Source organism: Rattus norvegicus, chromosome 7 (assembly GCF_036323735.1).
Source record: "Rattus norvegicus strain BN/NHsdMcwi chromosome 7, GRCr8, whole genome shotgun sequence".
NCBI lineage: Eukaryota > Metazoa > Chordata > Mammalia > Rodentia > Muridae > Rattus > Rattus norvegicus.
Window position 1 is genome coordinate 132205688 of NC_086025.1, and position 19850 is coordinate 132225537.

Genomic DNA, 19850 nt, shown 5'->3' on the forward strand with positions numbered 1-19850 from the left:
CTTGCTTGACGGTGTTACCCTTTGACCTCTGTGCCATGGTGTGTATGCCATACTTATACACATGTCCCCCACACACTAGTTACTGATGTCTAATCCCAGCCTTGGGAGGCAGAAGCAGGAGGATCATTGCAAGCTCAAGGCTAATCTGAAGCTCAGGGCTAACCTGGTATATGTATATATGAGTTCCAAAGCCAGCCACGGTCCCAAAGTGAGACCTCATCTCAAAAACCAGAGACTCAAGAGACAGAGAAACAAAGAAAACAAACAGAATGTGTTTTTGTACAACTCTAGGCCTCTTGTAGTGGTGATTCTGACCCATTAACTGTTTCTGTAATGTTGGTATTGTTAGGTAGGAAGGTTAGTAGAGCTCCTAAAAACTTGGGGGTTGGGGATTTAGCTCAGTGGTAGAGCGCTTACCTAGGAAGCGCAAGGCCCTGGGTTCGGTTCCCAGCTCCGAAAAAAAAAAAACCAAAAAAAAAAAAAAAAAAAAAACCTCTTAGAATATGTCGTGTAAGTGAATGTGCTTCCTCTTTTTCTGTGATGGTGACTTCTCCATGTGTAATGCTTCAAACTTCACCAGAGAGTGAGAGCTTTCTAGTTTCTTCAAGTCTGTGTGGCAGGCAAATTATTTCTGTTAGACCCTGTCATTTGAGGAGCTTTGAAAACACAGTATCTTTTCAGATAGCGTTCCTTCTTGTCTGTGTTTCATTTCACTTAAAATGGTTTATAAGTTGCTGTCTTAAGATTTACGGCTTTTCCTCTCTCATATTACATCCCACTGCAATCTCCCCACCCCCTCCCAGTGCCTTCTCCACCTCTCCTCTTCCCCCAGTCCACTCCTCAGTCTCTTCAGAACAGGGCAGGTCTCCCAGGGTATCAGCTAAGCATGGCTGTCAAACTGCGACAAGACTAGGCACCTCCCCTCATATAAAGGCTGGAGGCGGCAGCCCAACAGGAGAAGAGTCCTAAGAGCAGGCCAGCCTCAGAGATGTCCTCCTCCACTCCCACTTGGGAGCCCCACAGAAGACCAAGCTACACAGACATCGCATGTATGCAGAGGGCCTGCCTGAGACCCATACTGCTCCTTTTTCTTTAATAGTTTAACCCGTTACTATTTTCATTTCTGAAAATTGAGTTCTTCAGAATTTTGAAATGTCTTCTATATCTATGCTTAACATGTGTCTGTATTTGTCTGATAGCTGTTTGATATCTCTCTCCAAAATACTTTATTATGGTCCAAGGGATTAATGCCAGGGCACGCCAGGCAAACACTCTACCAATGGCCCCACCTTAATTTTTTATTTATTTTATGTATATGAGTGCTTTGACTGCAAATATGTCTGTGTACCATATATGTCCTCAGTGCCCATGGAAACCAGGGAACAGCATTGGATCCTTCGGAACTGGAATTGTAGACAGTTATAAACTACAAAGTGAGTGCTGGGAGTCAAATCCAAGTTCTCTGGAAGAGCACCCAATAAATGCGCTTAACCTCTGAGCCACCCCTCTAGCCCAGATCCTCAGCTTTCCCTTCATACTTGACTCCTCCACGCGGTCGCTGTGTCTATTGTGAGGTTAGGGCTAGGGTTAGAATTAGGGTGTAGGGGTTGGGGATTTAGCTCAGTGGTAGAGCGCTTGCCTAGCAAGCGCAAGGCCCTGGGTTCTGTCCCCAGCTCCGAAAAAAAGAAAAGGAAAAAAAAAAAAAAAGAATTAGGGTGTGAGCTGTCCCTGGCCTGGGTGGAGCCTGATGTAGTCCACTCCTCTGCTGACTTGGTGATGTCCTCAAGTCTGTACTGCTAATGCTGAGCTTCTGGGGCTCTGTCTACCCGCTGCTGCCCGTCTTTGCGTATCGTTCTGTGTGCTCAGTCTTGGGGATTCTAGCCTTGGCCTCCTTGCTTCCTCACTTCAAGGTGACTGCCAGGCCTGGGATTTCTTCTCTCTTTTTGCAACTTAGAAACTGTCCAGACGGTGAGTTGGGGCAGTCAGAGGCTCCCTTCACTTGTCAGCTTTTCAGGGGAAGTGCTGTCTGCTGTCCACTGCTAAGAGCCGGTTTTTTATATATTTCATCTGCATTGGGTATTTATTGTTTAAGATGGGAGGATAAATCCAGCTCCTGTTACTTCATTTTGATTAGAGAAGTTTTTGTTGTTGTTGTTGGAATGGGTGGTCATTTGGAATAGTCTTAGTCCATATGACATTTGACCTAAAGCATTCAGATCCAACTGTTAGTTCGCATGTTCCTTTCTAAAATAATGTCTCTGTGCCGCCAAGGTTCTAACATTGAGAAGTCGGTGAAAGACCTCCAGCGCTGCACTGTGTCCCTGGCACGGTACCGAGTTGTCGTCAAAGAGGAGATGGACGCGTCCATCAAGAAAATGAAGCAAGCCTTTGCCGAATTGCAAAGCTGGTAAGATTAAGTTGCCTTTCATACATTGTTAGCCCAGAGTTCATTTATAGATGCAGTCAGCCATTCACTAGCGTCTTTACTCCCTCCCTCTCTACACAGTGGGGAGAAACCGAAAAACCCATGCTGCTTTGTTCTGTTGCTCTTGGCCAGTCAGGGATTGAGGGGCACAGAGAGCTCACATTGCTCTGGAGGGGACAAGTGAGTCTAGAACAGGGCCCGTCTGTCAGAAACCAACACTGTGGCAAGTGGTGCTGCTACATCCAAGCCTAGCAGGAGCAAGTCGGCCATCGCTCACCCGGGAATCACGGCACCCAGGAGGCTGAGGCAGGGAGGATCCAGGCCGGCCTGCCTACAAGTGAGATCTTATTTTAAAACAAACAAAAAAAGAAAGACAAATAAGCCAAAACCTGTGAAGGAGAGAATGCCTGTGTTAACCTTTCAGCTTCCTTACCTCTCACCCAATTGATCACTATTGATCAGGATTCACCTTTGATCCTGTGTTTCCACTTGTCCTTCAGTCCTCGATTCTTAAAATGCACTAGTTGGTATTCTATGAGAAGAGCGGGTTTGGTAGAGAGATTTAAAAGTGAGTGTGTGTGTGTGTGTGTGTGTGTGTGTGTGTGTGTGAGAGAGAGAGAGAGAGAGAGAGAGAGAGAGAGAGAGAGAGAGAGAGAGAGAGAACACTTTGAGTGCAAGGGTGCCATGGTGCTTATATGCAGATCAGAGGACACTTCAGATGTCAGTGATCCTCATCCACCTTGGTGGATCAGGTCTCCTGTTTGCCCATCGTGCGCCAAGCCATCTGGTCAGGAGCTCCCAGGAATTCTCTTGTCTCTGCCTCCCATATTACCATAGGAACACTGGGGTTACAAACCGATGCTACCACATGCTGGACTTTGTCAGTTCTGGGGATTCAAAGGTAGGTCCTCCCATTTGTCTTGTAAGAGCCTGACTCACTGAGTGCCAGGGTCCAGCCTCAATACAGGATCAGGGTTCTCAACTAGAAGCAGGGATATCTGGAAGGCGCATAATAAACAGACACAGGCAACTTCTTCAGGTACAAACTGACAGGCAAATTTCAAGGCTTGAAATTGCACTTTCTCTCTCCTTTGCTTTCTCTGCAGCGTGAGGCTGCTTGCATTCTGCGCTATCCTGTGCGCTCTGCACATTCCTGTATACCTACACACTTCTCTACACAGCTCACACACCTCACACACACCTCCATGTGGTCTCCTTTCACTCACACACACACTGCTCTGCCTTTAACGTGTCCCAGTCTTTTATTGTTACTCCAAAAAGCAGGTAGAAAGAGAGACATTGTATAATCATTGCCAAATGTGTTAAGTTCAAAAGAATGATCACATCTCACAAAGAATTAAGAATTAAGAATTACGATTGTTCCCCTAAGTTTCAAACTCACCCCTAGTCCCAGGCCCATAGCCAAAATAATTGCAAACCTATCATTATTTAAACTTTAACTCTTAACTTACTATACCTCAGAGCTCAGAGTTCTGAGGTCAGCTGCATGTGCTCTCCTGTGAAGCTCGAATAATAAATGACAGCGGCCAGAAAGAGTCAGGTTAACCCTTACCTCAGCAGTTCCGCTACCTTCTGCTTCTGCGCACAGCACGCAGTGACGCTCCTAAGAGCCCCAGTGGTTTTTTTTGTTTTTTGGTTTTTTTTTCTTTTTTTTTGGAGCTGGGGACCGAACCCAGGGCCTTGCACTTGCTAGGCAAGCACTCTACCGCTGAGCTAAATCCCCAACCCCTCTGCTTCATTTTCTTAATTTCTTCAAACTTTGTTTGCAAGTCAAACATGAATCTGAAGCTACCACTGTGGGGTTACCGCACTGTGATGACACAGCCTGCACCGGGCGTTAGGACTGAGCGCTGCTGAGCCTGTGCCTCGGTTGTGATTGTTTCAGAATTTCATCAAGGGGGTTGGGGATTTGGCTCAGCGGTAGAGCGAGTGCCTAGCAAGTGCAAGGCCCTGGGTTCGGTCCCCAGCTCCGAAAAAAAAGAAAAATAAAAAAACAAAAAAAGAATTTCATCGAGGATCATCTATCTAGTTTCACAGAATTCACCAGAGCAGAAGGAGAAAGAAGTAGGAAAGTAAGATATAATAGAATTATTATGCACACCAAGGCCAACTGAAAGGCAGTCACGCACAAATGAAATCTACATAGCCATTGTCCAGAGCTAGGGTTAGGAGACATGGGAACAAGTTTTCCAGCAGCTGCTCGCCGGCTTCTGAGATGTCTCCATCTAGGCCTGCTGTGGGCAGTTCTTTATTTCTGATGGCGGATCCCCTGGAGGGGTGTCTCCTGTTTCTCAGGGTCTCAGGCGCCTTCTGTGTCATGGTATGCTGTCCCCAGCAACTGAGCCCTGTGAATACGTTTTGTGTGCACTTGTGAGTGTACTTGTGAGGTCAGATCAGGGCATTGTGTGTCTTCCTCTGCCACTGAAACATTGCCTCCGGGCAGGTTCTCTCACAGTTCCATGGGTTTGCCTTTTCAGCTAGTCTCTCCAGCCGGCTCTCAGAGTCCACCTTCTAAGTGGATTCAAATTGTTGTGAGGATTCAAACTCAGGTCCCGGTGTCACAGAGCAAACGCTCTACCAACTGAGCTATCGCCCCAGCCCTCTAACCCTGAGCCCCAGTGCTTTCTGAATCCTCATCTGCACTGTGACCTAAAAGGGGAACCTGTACTATGTTCTTTTCCTCAAATATATTTGATCACTGAATTTCTCCTGGGGAGACGTTTATGCTGCTACATTAGAGCTATTTTAGTTAGATGTTTAGGTATTGTTTATGTAATCCATAGCTCTTTTCTGGGGAATTGTGAGTTTTTTGTTTGTTTGGACCAAATTTTCAAAAAAGTCAGGAAAAGACAACAGGCTGGCACGGGGGCTCAGCAGGTGCTCACCCCAAGCCTGACTGAGTCTGATCCCCGGGATTCACGAGGTGAAAGGAGCTGTCTCCAAACATCGTCCTCGGACTCCACACATGTGCCGTGGCATGCAGCTTCTTCCTCCCCAACCCCACAAATAAACACAGAGTTTAAATTGTTAAAAGACATGTGAGGAGGACAAGCCATTAGCCCGATCACAGATTTGGCTCTGTCCCACGTGCCTGTAAGAACTACTTACACTAACAGTGAGTAGCACACAGCCCTGCGCCTCCACAGGCCGGCCATCTGTGTTCTTATGTGGCCCATTAGGTCACCGTGTGCCACAGCAGATTCCATTTGCTGGGCAGAGAGGACTGTGATTGTGTCCCTCAGTCCTCCTTGTCTCTGGGGTTGAACAGAGTAACGTGATGAGTGCCTGTGTTTGCACAGAGAGGACCTTCCATGTGGTCTGGCCTGGCTCAGCACCCGTGGCCCTCATAACTCGGCCTTCTAAGTGCTGGATGCAGAGCCCATGCCGCTTGCCCGCTTGCCCAGGTTGATGAAGACAGCTAGTTCTCCCCGTCCACCCCTGCCGTTCCCACCTTCTGATTCTGTAGCTCAAGCGTCACATCATGTCTTCTCTCTCAGTGTTCATCTCTGCTCCAAACTCAGACGCCTCCCTCGTGAATGAGTGCCACTTCCCCACTTGATGCATCGGCCGAGTTTAGCCAATTTCCTGCTCTTTCTGCTCTGACTTCTGATAAATTTACTAGGGAAGCAATATATCCTCGTTCTGAATCTGCAAGGATGAAGTGGCATGTTTTTGTTTAGGATTTTTACCATATTACTGGCATATTTGGGAAAACAGAGGTCTGTATAGTATCACAGCTTCGCTTCGAGAGGTCTTTATCCCCTAAGATCATCCAGCTTCTTGCTAACTCGGCCACCGAACCTGACCCCACTCTGCAAACCCCAACCAGGAAACACACTTCTGTGAGAGACCTGTGACTTCCTGCTGGCGTGGAACCCAGCAGCAGGAAGCTCCTTCAGAAGGGACAGATGAAATGGCTCCTCCCCGGGCACTGTGTTTAATGTTGGAGCAGGTGTAATAACCAGGCCTGTTGAACCTACCCCTTCCTGCTGGTCCTTTCTTTCGGGTTGACTGAATACAGCCACCTCCCCTCATAAACCCTGTCAATGATACTTCAAGACCTAACTGTCAGCTCAGCTAACTTCATTTGGCACCAACCAGCTTGGACTTAATGTCAAGTAGAAAGTCATGTTCATGTTTGTTACAGTATCAAAGAAAAGCAAAGGATCCTAGCAGATTTGCCACCGTAAGATTACATTCCTTGTCAGGCACTTTGGAAATGTCCGGTGGTGGTTTCCGTCACATTAATGCTGAGTAAAAGCTGACCCTTTCCTGAGCCGAGCTTCATTGTCTAAACTTAATCTGTCTTTCCTTAAGGTGACTTAGCGATAACCATGTCTCAACCCAGGTTTACTTTCCTTGTTAATCAGTAAAATTTACTTTGCGAGAGTAGTTACTTGGCTTAAGTTTAGACTATAAAGGAAGCAGGATGTAGAATAAATGTGTCCTGGAAGGTTTGGTGTGTGGAAGAAGATTGCTGTTCAATGTGTTAGCTAGAAAAAGCCAACAGAAGACATGCTAGGCTTCTTTTTTTTTTCTTTTTTCTTTTTTTTTTTTTTTTTTTCGGAGCTGGGGACCGACATGCTAGGCTTCTTTTTTGAATAAAAATAAAGTTTTAGTTTTATGAAAATCCAACATTAAAAAGCTTTCTTTAGCTATCTGTGAGAATTACTGTTTCCTTTCTGTTGTTGTGATAAATCACTGGCTAAACCAAGGTGGGGAGGAGTGTATTCGCTTTCTTAGTCTCAGTGCAGTTTCTGGAGAAAGGACAGTGCAGGATCTGAGGGAGAAGCCACTGGAAGAACACTCTCACAGGCTTGCCAGAAGGTTTGTTTTTGCTGCCCTTCTACAACCCTGCAGCACCTGCCCAGGGGCGCCCAGGGCGTACAGCCCACAGCGGGCTAGGCCCTTCCATCACATCAGCAATCAAGAAAATGCCGTACAGATGTCTCCACAGGCCAGTTTGACAGAGACAGTTCTGCAGTTGAGATCCTGTTTTTAGGAATCAAGTTGGGCTTATCCTCCAACACTGTTTATGCAGAAGTGCTGTGGCCTGTGTCTGTAATCCTGCCCTCCGTGGGTGAAGGCAGGAGGATCAGAAGTCTGAGGTCACCCTTGGATACATAATGCCTTGAAGACCAGCCTGGGAGACATGAGATCCTGCCTCAAGGGGATGAAGGGAATTGGAGAGAAGGCTCAGTCATTAAAATAGCACTTGTTGCTCCCGCAGAGAACCAGGGTTCTGTTCGCAGCACTCATGGTTCACAACCATCCATTACTCCAGTTCCAGGGATCTGATTCCTTCTTCTGACCTCTGCAGGCACCAGGCCTGCACGTGGTACACATACATGCACAGTCGCCATCAAAACGATCATACACATAGAGCAAAATAAATAAAGCCAAAGAAACAAAGAACAAACCAAGTTTCGTTTATGGGCCTGGTGGGATGACTCAGCGGGCACAGATGCTGTGTGTGCCACAGTACATGGCCACACGTACACAAACTGGATGAGAATTTAAAGATCACTTTATCTCTCTTGCTTTTTTACTACATTAAATTATAATTCTTTAAAGAAAAATCATAACAGTTAATTTTTATTTTCTATAAAAACTAAAAGTCATTCCTGGTATTAACACTTTCTCACTATCGATTCTTTGACTGATTGAGTTTGTCTTAACAAGCGCCCCGTTTCCTTCATTCTGCAGTCTCCACCTTGCTAATTTACATATGCTCCTGTGTCTGGAGCCTTAGACGTGGATGTCATTGTTCTATAAAAAGTTGCAGAAAAGCAAACAACTTCAAATGAAAGCCCAGGCAGTTGCTCACGTGAATGCTCACACTCCAGCTGTTTTCTCTTAACTAGAGACCTGGCCACAGACGCAGTGGTGCAACTGCTCCTTTTCCCTGGCAGATTTTAGAACACCATGGCTCTGTCATGTGGTCTTGCTATGCGTAGCTGTGTCAGGCTGGCCTCAAACCCACAGTCCTCCTCATATCTTGAAGACAGTGATTTCAGGCGTGGGCAGAAAGGAAAGTTCAAACTTCTCAAAAGCTGTTATAGAGAATTGAAGTACCGGACCGGCTGGCCACGGCGGCATGTGCTTGTAAACCCGGAAGTCAGGAGCCTGAGAAGCAGAGCTCTGAGTTGAAAAAATAAAACAGGAGTGGAGGGTGGCTCAGTGCTCAAAGTGTTTCCTGTTCTCATAGAGAGAGGAAGGCTCAGTGGTGAAAGTGTTTCCTGTGCTTGTAGAAGCCCTGCCTGATTCAGTGCCTGCGCCTACAGTGAAGAGGGAGTGTGTAACTGCCTGTAACTCTGCCCCAGGGTACCCAGTGCCCTCTTCTGGCCTCCACAGGCACCCAGATGTGTGTACATTCACATAAGCACACAAGTTAAAATGTCCTTAATAAAAAGCAAGCAGGAAATAAAGAAGAAAGGAGTTCCTGTCCAGATGCTCTAGACATCCTCCTTACAAAAAGAGAGCCATCAGAAGTTTTATAACAGGATTACTATGTCTGTTAGCTCCTGAGTGGTTTGTCTGAGTTCCTCTTCTCAGCTCAGCTGGCTCCTTAAATGCTCCGATTTGTTCTAAGCACAGGAGAATAAATGTACTCCAGTAAGTCAGTACTAGGGATGTGGAGACTTAAAACATAGGGAGTGTTCCATCTCTGCTGACAAAAACTACTGGGGGCCAGAAAGATGGCTCAGCAGCTGAGAGATCTGCTGCTCTCCCACACAGAGAGGCTCATCATCATCTGGAACGCTTGTCCCCGGGAAATCTCAGCCTTCTGCTGGCCTCCAGGGACACTCAGATGGCCCACAGACTACATGCAGGCAAACCACCCGTATACGTAACTGTTGCCAGGCATGGAGGACATGCCTTACACCCTAGCTCTGCAGAGGCAGGGGCGGGGGCGGGGGCAGGGGCAGGGGCAGGGGCAGGCAGATCTTACAAGTTTGAGCTCAGTCTAGTCTACAGGACTAAGCTGTCTCCAGGACAGCCAGGGAAATATAGAGAGACCATCTCAAAAAATAAACATAAGAAACAAAAAACTATTGATAATTCTCTTTTACTTGCATTAAATGGGAAGAATAAAATCTTAACAACAAAAAAGATTGTTTTCACTGGCTTTGCTTCAGTTTCTGCTTTGATTTACAAATACTGTTAGAAAAATATGCTTTAAGGGCTTTTTGGTTGGTTGGTTGGTTCATTTTTCAAGACAGGATTTCTCTGTGTACCGCCAGCTGACCTGGAACTCACCCTGTAGACCAGGCTGGCCTCACGGAGATCACCTGCCTCTTCCTCCCAAGTCCTGGGATTAAAGGCATCCATCACCACCGCCTGGCTTGTTGTTAGCATGTCCCAGTGCACAGTGGTGCACACTGCCATCAAGCAGAGCCCCCAGAGAAGCCCAGAGCCTGAGGTGTCAGACTGTCACAGAAAGCCTGAATGAGCCTCTCCTCATCCTGGGATCCAAAACCATTGCCTCACAACATGGTCCTTTCCTAATCTCTCGGCCACCATTGCATTCCAGAACCACTGTTTAGCTCAGCAGCAGTTAGGAAGCTCTAGTTACATGTCTGTCTTGGAAAGTTGAATCACAGTAAATTATTGGTTTTAATTGGTTTAAAAAAAAGCCTCTTACTTGATACCTAAACTTTCTGATGTTCTTATTTTAACTTTCCACCTTCGCTGTTGCAATAAACACGTTTCTCCAACTTTTTCTGATGGAAACTTTGAAACACACCAGGAATGTAAGCAGATAATCCAGTGGCGGATGTGCCTCCATGTGCGTTAGTAGAGCGTTTGGGAATTGCACATGTGGTAGCACTGTCCCAGGTGCTTCCCTTAAACGAATGACCTAAGAAGGTGGCACCCTTTGCAACCCTGAAGCCATCTTGCCAGGGGCTTGTAATGAGAGCTGTGGTGAACTTTAATGTTTATTTTTATATCTTGAAGAGCTGTAAAATCTTTAATGGGAAGTTACAAATACTGATCAAGCTTCTTCAAGCTTTGTTTTCCATTCCTGTTTACTCTGAGCCAATGCCAAGATAGTTCAGGAGATGTTGCCCTGGCAACATGACAAACAAAAGGAAGTAATTGCTACTTTTCATTGGTCTTTTAAATGCATTTATGTGCATTGGGGGAGCAGGGATGCATGTGTGCATGTGGAGGGAGCAGCCTCAAGATCTGTCCTTAGAAACTCTTTTTAATTTTTTAAGAATTACATTTATTTTAAGTGTATTAATGTTTTGCCTGTGTACATGTCTGTGCCTCACATGTGTGGCTGTAGCAGTCAGAAGTATCCGACACCCAACAGTTGGGAGCCTCCATGTGGTTGCTGGGGCTTGAAACTGGGTCCTCTGAAAAGCAGTAGCCTTGGCCAGCCTGCTACTTGCTGTGTAGCCCATGCTGGCTTTGAACCCACAAAGGTCTGCTTGCCTCTGCCTCCAGAGTGCTAGGACTCGAAGTGTGAGCCCAACTTTTTATCTACCTCTTCTCGGGGAGGATCTCTCACTGGCATAGAGAGATCAACAAATAAGCTAGATTGGCCAGCTCACAAGTCCCAAGCAACTACTAGAGTCTGCCTCCCCAGGCCTAGAGTTACAAGTACTTTGTCACCAGGCCCAGCAGTTTTACATGAGTTCTCTAAATTGGATGAAGATCCTTGGACTTGCAAGGCAAACCTTCACCAAGTTTTTCTTGGTCTTTGTTATGGAAATGTAAAATAACTCTTTGAGAGAGAGCTCATGTTGTCAAATTGCATGGATTACATTAGTGATTGATAACGAATTGGTGTCACATTAAAGAAAGAAACCAAAGTGTTTCCCCTTGGTATCATTTAATCAAGAGCAAGCCCAAGGGGGCTGGAGAGATGGCAGAGGACCCAGGTTTGACCCCCAGCACCCACACAGTGGCTCCTGTCTGTCTGTGACTCCTACACTAGGGGATCCGGTGCCCTCTTCTGACCTCCACAGGAATCAGGCAACACGGCGGACAGTCAGACATGCAAGGCAAGCACTCATACCGAAAAGAGAAAAGAGAAGACACCAAATAAAAAAGTTTATATATGGGGTTGGGGATTTAGCTCAGTGGTAGAGCGCTTGCCTAGGAAGCGCAAGGCCCTGGGTTCGGTCCCCAGCTCCAAAAAAAAGAACCAAAAAAAAAAAAAAAAAAAAAGTTTATATATGTGTTTCCGTCTCTAAAGGGCTTTGCTCTCTTTTTATTGAAATGTACAGAAAACATCACATGTAGAAGAAACCAGGGATACTTTATAGAAATCTTTTTTTAAAAGGGTTTTACAAGGGATTAAGTCATTGACTCCAACTGACCCAGATGACAAACAGAATTACAAATATTGTTTGTAATCAAGCAGTAACTAAATACTGTGTTCAACGTTATCCGTGAATGTGATCCGTATTTACGGTGAATATCCATTGTGAGATTGCTTCCCAGCTCTATCTTTGCCTTAAGTAAATGCCTTACTCCAGGCCAGGTGCATGAACTAAGAGTTCAAGGTCACAGTGGTGCATCAGCTTAGGCTGTAAAGTTGCTTAGTGGGAAGTCCAAGGCAAGGGAAGTCCATCCTTACGTTGTTCTCCTAAGGAGGGTTAAACACACGGGCTGGGTGCACAGCAGGATCTCAGTTTAAAGTGTCAGTGACCAAGTAGTGTATTACTAACTCTGGCTGTGTTCTAGCTCAGCTAATGTTCTAGTCTGGTAGAATGTAAGACGTATTTTCACAACATTGCATTGCTAGTCAGTGTGCTGCCCTATGGTTGGTTGGTTTGTTTGTTTGTTTGTTTGTTTGTTTTGTGCTCTCCAATAAATCTGTCAAGAAACCAAAGTTTAGAAGTGAATAACCCTCCATTGTTACAGTGGAAAGAATGTCTTCGCAATGTAGCAGCTCCTATTTCCACAATGAAGGTCTGGCTGTGTCATAGCAGAACTCAATGTGTTGACAACATTCTGTATAGCTCTACAGTAAAGACTGTGAGATGTGAATAGCTTGCTTGTTTTTCTGAAGTCTTTAATACATATTTCATAAGCGTTGTCAAAGAATTTATCATCTGGTAGGCACAGTGTGTGCCCCTTAAGATGAACTGGCAACAGGAGGATGGCAGCGTCACACTGTAGGCCTAGCAGTCCCCATCCCAGTTGTGGCTTCTGGTATTCCAAAGCACTGCCAGGATAGGAAGGTGTCACAGCAGGGCATAGGCTGCTTCACAGCCACCTCTCGATCTGCAAGTCTGTTTATTACTTTGCAGTCATCGGACTGGACTAATCTGGCACTTCTCTGAAGGATTTGCCTCTCTGAAATGACCCTGCTTTGTATGCTAATGTGTTTCTTACAGTATTAACCACTATACTGACTAATTCATGCTAGCTTAATTATGCAGTAAGCTAAATTGAATGGCACGTGTATGTTTATCATTGCCTCTATGAGTCTTACTAAAAAGGAAATTTCAGGTTGACAGTGGATGAAGGTGCCTGTGACTACATCGGACAACCCTAATTTTAGCTAGAACCCACTATGGCGATAGCAGAGAGCAGACTCCTGTAAGTGTACAGTCTGACACTGACAGTGTAGATCCTGACAGTCTGCGTAGACCTACACACGTAAATATGTACTAAACATCTCCGTGACTGGGTAAAGTAGTGTATGTCTTTAACCCCAGCACCCGGGAGGCACAGGCAGGTGGATCTCCGAGTTTGAGGCCAGCCTGATCTATACTGTGAGTTTCAAGACAGTCAGGGCTACACAGAAAAACCATCTTAAAAACCCAACAACAAAATCTAAAAAAATAGAGGATCGGTAGCTTCAGAATTAGGAGCACGTACCTGTAATCCCAGCACTCAGGGTGCTGAAGCAGAATGATGAGTTTAAGGCCAATCTAAGCTGCAGAGCAAGACTTTGAAAGTGGAGTCCAGTGGTAGACAGAGGTTGGCACAGCACACACAAGGCCTGTGCTCCAACTCTGCAAGGAAAGAAAAAAGTCAGAAGTAGATGCTCGCCCCACATATACAAAGCCCTTGGTCTGATCCTCAACATTGAGGAAGGGAAAAAAATATAAGAAACTTTTAATTTGGGCTGGAGAGATGGCTCAGCAGTTAAGAGCACTAACTGCTTCCAGAAGTTCTGAGTTCAATTCCCAGCGACCACATGTGGCTCACAACCATCTGTAATGGGATCTGATGCTCTCTTCTGGTGTGTTGTAAACAGCGACAGTGTACACCTTTATATTATAATAAATAAATAAATCTTTTTTAAAAAAGAAACTTTTGGGGTTGGGGATTTAGCTCAGTGGTAGAGCGCTTGCCTAGGAAGCGCAAGGCCCTGGGTTCGGTCCCCAGCTCCGAAAAAAAGAACCAAAAAAAAAAAAAAAAGAAAGTGCAAGGCCCTGGGTTCGGTCCCTAGCTCCGATAAAAAGAACAAAAGAAACTTTTAATTCTATCCTTTTTGGTTACTATTATTATTTTTTTTTATCAGAAATCAGTTTGGACCATACTGTATGGTAAGAACTATACTGTATCCTAAGGGCTACACTGTATCGACTGTAAGGACTATACTGTATCCTAAGGGCTATACTGTATCCTAAGGGCTATGTTGTATTGTAAGGACTACAGCGCCATTGCATTGAACACAGCAGTGCACATGTTGGGTACATCGATCCTAACATGAGACCACTTCCCTATGCCCTTGCAGACACACTGCCTCATAAAACTAGAAGCAATATTGCCATATAAACCAAGCTCAGCATTCAAGACGCTGAGGCAGGTGGATCTCTGGGAATTCAAGGCTGGCCTGGTCTACATAGGGTTCCAGGCCAGCTAAGATACACAGTGAGACCATATCTTTTTCTTTTTTTTTTTTTTTTTAAGATAAACCCAAAATTGTGGAGATAAGTAATTTCCAGAAGTACTTAAGTTAGCATAACTGAGAAAGTTTTGTGGCTCGCTGCTGCCATCTGCTGGTTCTAAACTGATTTCCAGTCACTGGCCTGCTGTACTCCAAGGAACAGAGGGAGTGGGGTCCTTGTACTGAGACTCTTTAAAATAGTCTTTGTTAAGGATACTACACCAGACTTTTATGTGGTCTGTACATGGTTTCTTAGCAGTATGCTTTTAGTGAAACAGTTGCTGTTTCTCCATTATTAATTATATCCGATTTTGGTATTTGAGTTTCTCATCTAACCTTTTCTCTTCTCTCTTTTCCCCCAGTTTAATGGATCGAGAAGTGGCACTGCTGGCTGAGATGGATAAAGTGAAAGCTGAAGCAAGTAAGATGGTCGATATTTAATTAGATAGTTTAATAAATCAGCAGGGCATGGTGGCACAAGCCTTCGATTCTAGCACTTGGAAAGCAGAGGCAGGCCAATCTTTGTGAGTTTGAGGCCAGCCTGAGCTACAGAGGCTTAAAAACTGTCAGCCGTACAAATAATATGTTGCTGCCTCTCAGTTAACGCTTGGTGTGGCCATCTTCAGTAATAGTGTGGTAGTTTATGTACTGAGTGATCAGTAAAACAAAACTGAGTTTATAAATTAGTTAGTCTTGAACAGTCATACTGTGCTCACATATTAATTCTTCATAAGAGTCTTTAAAAAATTTTTCCAAATGTTTAGCAGTGTAAATGTAGAATTTAATTTATAAGAGGTTGTGTAACAGCGTCTGCCTCCACCTTAGGAAAAGGAAGAACCCTGTAGGCACCTGAGCTTTCTTTTGTTTTGCTTTCCTTCTAGTGATTAAACAGTTCACTGGATTTTTTAATTGTCGTTTTTATTTTTTGATGAAGCAGAACCACCAGGATAGTTAGAAGACCTCCCCATGCTCCTACGGTTAAGCATGTGCTCCTGTCTCTGTCCTGGGACTTCTTTCGTTTTTCCGCTTTAGGATGATCCTTATTCAGTGTCTAATCAGAGAGTAAGGAAAAGGCAGTGAGCTGAGAAGTCAGGATGCCACGCACACTCGCTAAGGTAGATTGTAGAGCGGCAGCCTTGCCTGCGTGATTGTGTGGCTTCCGTAGAAGCCGAGGACACTGAGCGAGGTTCTGAGAGCAGCACAGGTGAGGTGGCCAAGAGAAGCTTTGAGGAATCGATTCTTCCCATCCTCCAGGGCGTGTAGGGATCCAACTCAGGCTGTCAGGGTTGGATGACGGTGCTTTACCCCTCGGAGCCGCTTCCATGGTCTGGGGCTTAATCTTCATGGAGTTGAACTTGTATAGGAAGATTGTTTAACCAGCCCTCAAACTAGTAAGGACTAGAAGTACTTTGTTAGGTCGGAGGGGTAACTCCCAAGTCACTGTGCCTGTGACCACAGTAGGAAGCGAGACCTGAGAACACTGAGCACAGGGTCGCTTGCTCCATTCTGTTTCTCAGAAATAGATTGCATACGCACTAAGTAGTATACCCTGGATCTCTGAGTTTCCCAGCGGTGCCTGTTCTTGTCCTTTGGTGGTTTTTTTGCTTTTTGTTTTGTTTTTTGTTTTTTTTTAAACAAGATAAAGGTTCAGATAAACTAGTGAAAAGACCAAGTTCTTACTTTTAAAGAAAAGGTGCTTTTTAAAAATATATCTTTTAGTGGGTGGTGCAGTGGGTCAGTAGTTAAGAGGACCTGGGCTCGGGGTTGGGGATTTAGCTCAGTGGTAGAGCGCTTGCCTAGCAAGCGCAAGGCCCTGGGTTCGGTCCCCAGCTCCAAAAAAAAGAAAAAAGGAAAGAAAAAAAAAAAAAAAGAGGACAGCAGCTCTCTGCTCCCAAACCCCGTGGGAGAGAGACCTCACCGCCTGATCAGGTGGGCACTCCTGAGGCTGCAGAGCGGAGGAGACCACCAACACTGCCCACCCCTGCCCACATCCCTGGCCCAAGAGGCAACTGTATAAGGCCTCTGGGTTCCCGTAGGGGAGGGCCCAGGAGCGGCAGGATCCCTGCGCCTGAGACACCGCCGGAACCTGAAGGAAACAGACCGGATAAATAGTTCTCTGCACCCAAATCCCGTGGGAGGGAGAGCTAAACCTTCAGAGAGGCAGACACGCCTGGGAAACCAGAAGAGACTGCACTCTGTGCACATCCAGACGCCAGAGGAAAACACCAAACGTCATCTGGAACCCTGGTGCACGGAGGCTCCCGGAAAGAGCGGCGCAGATCTTCCCAGTTGCTGCCGCCGCGGAGAGGACTTAGGCAGTACCCCACGAGCAAACTTGAGCCTTGGAACCACAGGTAGGACCAACTTTTCCCCTGCAAGAAACCTGCCTGGTGAACTCAAGACACAGGCCCACAGGAACAGCTGAAGACCTGTAGAGAGGAAAAACTACACGCCCGAAAGCAGAACACTCTGTCCCCATAACTGGCTGAAAGAAAACAGGAAAACAGGTCTACAGCACTCCTGACACACAGGCTTATAGGACAGTCTAGCCACGGTCAGAAATAGCAGAACAAAGTAATACTAGAGATAATCTGATGGCGAGAGGCAAGCGCAGGAACCCAAGCAACAGAAACCAAGACTACATGGCATCATCGGAGCCCAATTCTCCCACCAAAGCAAACACGGAATATCCAAACACACCAGAAAAGCAAGATCTAGTTTCAAAATCATATTTGATCATGATGCTGGAGGACTTCAAGAAAGACATAAAGAACTCCCTTAGAGATCAAGTAGAAGCCTACAGAGAGGAATCGCAAAAATCCCTGAAAGAATTCCAGGAAAACACAATCAAACAGTTGAAGGAATTAAAAATGGAAATAGAAGCAATCAAGAAAGAACACATGGAAACAACCCTGGACATAGAAAATCAAAAGAAAAGACAAGGAGCTGTAGATACAAGCTTCACCAACAGAATACAAGAGATGGAAGAGAGAATCTCGGGAGCAGAAGATTCCATAGAAATCATTGACTCAACTGTCAAAGATAATGTAAAGCGGAAAAAGCTACTGGTCCAAAACATACAGGAAATCCAGGACTCAATGAGAAGATCAAACCTAAGGATAATAGGTATAGAAGAGAGTGAAGACTCCCAGCTCAAAGGACCAGTAAATATCTTCAACAAAATCATAGAAGAAAACTTCCCTAACCTAAAAAAAGAGATACCCATAGGCATACAAGAAGCCTACAGAACTCCAAATAGATTGGACCAGAAAAGAAACACCTCCCGTCACATAATTGTCAAAACACCAAACGCACAAAATAAAGAAAGAATATTAAAAGCAGTAAGGGAAAAAGGTCAAGTAACATATAAAGGCAGACCTATCAGAATCACACCAGACTTTTCGCCAGAAACTATGAAGGCCAGAAGATCCTGGACAGATGTCATACAGACCCTAAAAGAACACAAATGCCAGCCCAGGTTACTGTATCCTGCAAAACTCTCAATTAACATAGATGGAGAAACCAAGACATTCCATGACAAAACCAAATTTACACAATATCTTTCTACAAATCCAGCACTACAAAGGATAATAAAGGGTAAAGCCCAACATAAGGAGGCAAGCTATACCCTAGAAGAAGGAAGAAACTAATCGTCTTGGCAACAAAACAAAGAGAATGAAAGCACACAAACATAACCTCACATCCAAATATGAATATAACAGGAAGCAATAATCACTATTCCTTAATATCTCTCAACATCAGTGGCCTCAACTCCCCAATAAAAAGACATAGATTAACAAACTGGATACGCAATGAGGACCCTGCAGCATTCTGCTGCCTACAGGAAACACACCTCAGAGACAAAGACAGACATTACCTCAGAGTGAAAGGCTGGAAAACAACTTTCCAAGCAAATGGTCAGAAGAAGCAAGCTGGAGTAGCCATTCTAATATCAAATAAAATCAATTTTCAATTAAAAGTCATCAAAAAAGATAAGGAAGGACACTTCATATTCATCAAAGGAAAAATCCACCAAGATGAACTCTCAATCCTCATCTTCGATTGGTTTATATACAAGTGTGCAATTTCTAGGCTTGAAAGTAAAATGATGCTATCTGGTGCTGGATAGAGGAGCCTTATTTTTTATTATGGCAGCTTGCTATTTTTGTAACATGGTGATTTGGTTGAACACAATAAAGTACAGTAGTAACTAAAAAAAAAAAAAAAAAAAAGAGGACCTGGGCTCTATTCCCAGCACCCACACAAGGCTAATAACTGCCTGTAACTCCAGTTCCAAGTGATCCGATGCCCTCTTGTGACCTCCATGGGCACCAGGCATACACAGAGTAAACAGACATACCTTCAGGTAAAACATTCATAAACAAACATACAATATACGCACAAAGAAGTGTGTGTCTGTCTTAGGGAGCTAGGAAGATGGCCCAGCCAATAATGTTCTTGCTGTTCTAGCATGAATATATGTTGGGAGCTGAGCGTGCTGGCACACATCTGTAACTCCAGCCATGGAGAAAAGGAGAAAAAACCTGACACTTAGGGACCAGCCAGCCTAGCCATTGGCAAGTCCGAGATCCCAGTGAGAGGCCATGTCCTAAGCCGAGAACTGGAAAGGGCCTCAGGAGATGACCTGTGGGTAAAATGCTTGCTTCTCAAGCAGGGGGCACTGAGTCCAAGTTGCAGCACCCACATCAGAGCTGGGTAACAGTGTGGGTCTGTGACCCTAGAGCTGGCACACAGACAGATTGTAGAGTAGATCGATGGCCAAGTAAGACATGAGCAGCAGAGTAACAGTGGCTCTGGTAAAGGGAAGATGGTGTCTTATAGACTGTCTGTGCTCTTCATACAGAGATAGTTTGAACTATGCAGAGGAAGCTGTTAGTGGTTCTCTGAGAAGAGGGCAACAGAGTCAGACATGGGAGGGTGGATACGTCTGCTTTTCTTTTTGTACCTGTTAGTTCTTGAAATTTGTGTCAAATGTTATACATCTTTCTGTCTTAATTTGTATGCTTCTTAAGAACAAACTGGGGCAGGAAGAAGAGAGAGAAATGGGAGGTGATTTCATAATAAGTCTTTGTGATTCGTAACTGCTTGTCTTTTCATCGCCTTCAGAGCCCCCTCAGCTGGCAACTGGGCCTTGGTATCTTCATTTTCTGCAAGAGTGGGCAGCTGGGCCCTTGACTGTCTGGTGCACACCAGGGTGCATGCTCTGTACTCCTAACCGCAGCATAAACTCGATGCTCCTTGTTCTTCCACAGTGGAAATCTTGCTCAGCCGGCAGAAGAAAGCAGAGCTCCTCAAGAAGATGACCGATGTGGCCGTCCGGATGTCAGAGGAGCAGCTGGTCGAACTCAGGGCTGATATCAAGGTGAGTGCCGCCTTCTGTGATCGGCTCTCAGGACCGGCCAGCACAGCAGATCTCCAGCACTCAGGGCTTCACCTAACATCTGAAACCCATGGCCTTCCCTCTGAGCTAGGCTCCTTTCCAGACTTTCTTTTCCTTTAATGGTTCTGTCATCTATCTATCCA

General features: G+C 45.2%; 1 protein-coding gene across 7 annotated transcripts in view; it reads left to right on the forward strand.

Annotated features, from left to right (window-relative positions):
• Spats2 (spermatogenesis associated, serine-rich 2) overlaps positions 1-19850 on the forward strand; it is a 73276-nt gene that overhangs the window by 46667 nt on the left and 6759 nt on the right. For 6 of the 7 annotated variants that reach the window (NM_001395111.1, XM_039078932.2, XM_039078929.1 and 3 more), the window contains 3 exons: positions 2272-2407; positions 14669-14727; positions 19580-19689. In NM_001395111.1, coding sequence (NP_001382040.1) covers positions 2272-2407; positions 14669-14727; positions 19580-19689 — 305 coding nt within the window. Of the gene's footprint in view, positions 1969-2271; positions 2408-14668; positions 14728-19579; positions 19690-19850 lie in introns of all 7 variants that reach the window. The other variant, XM_039078933.2, reaches the window with a different exon arrangement.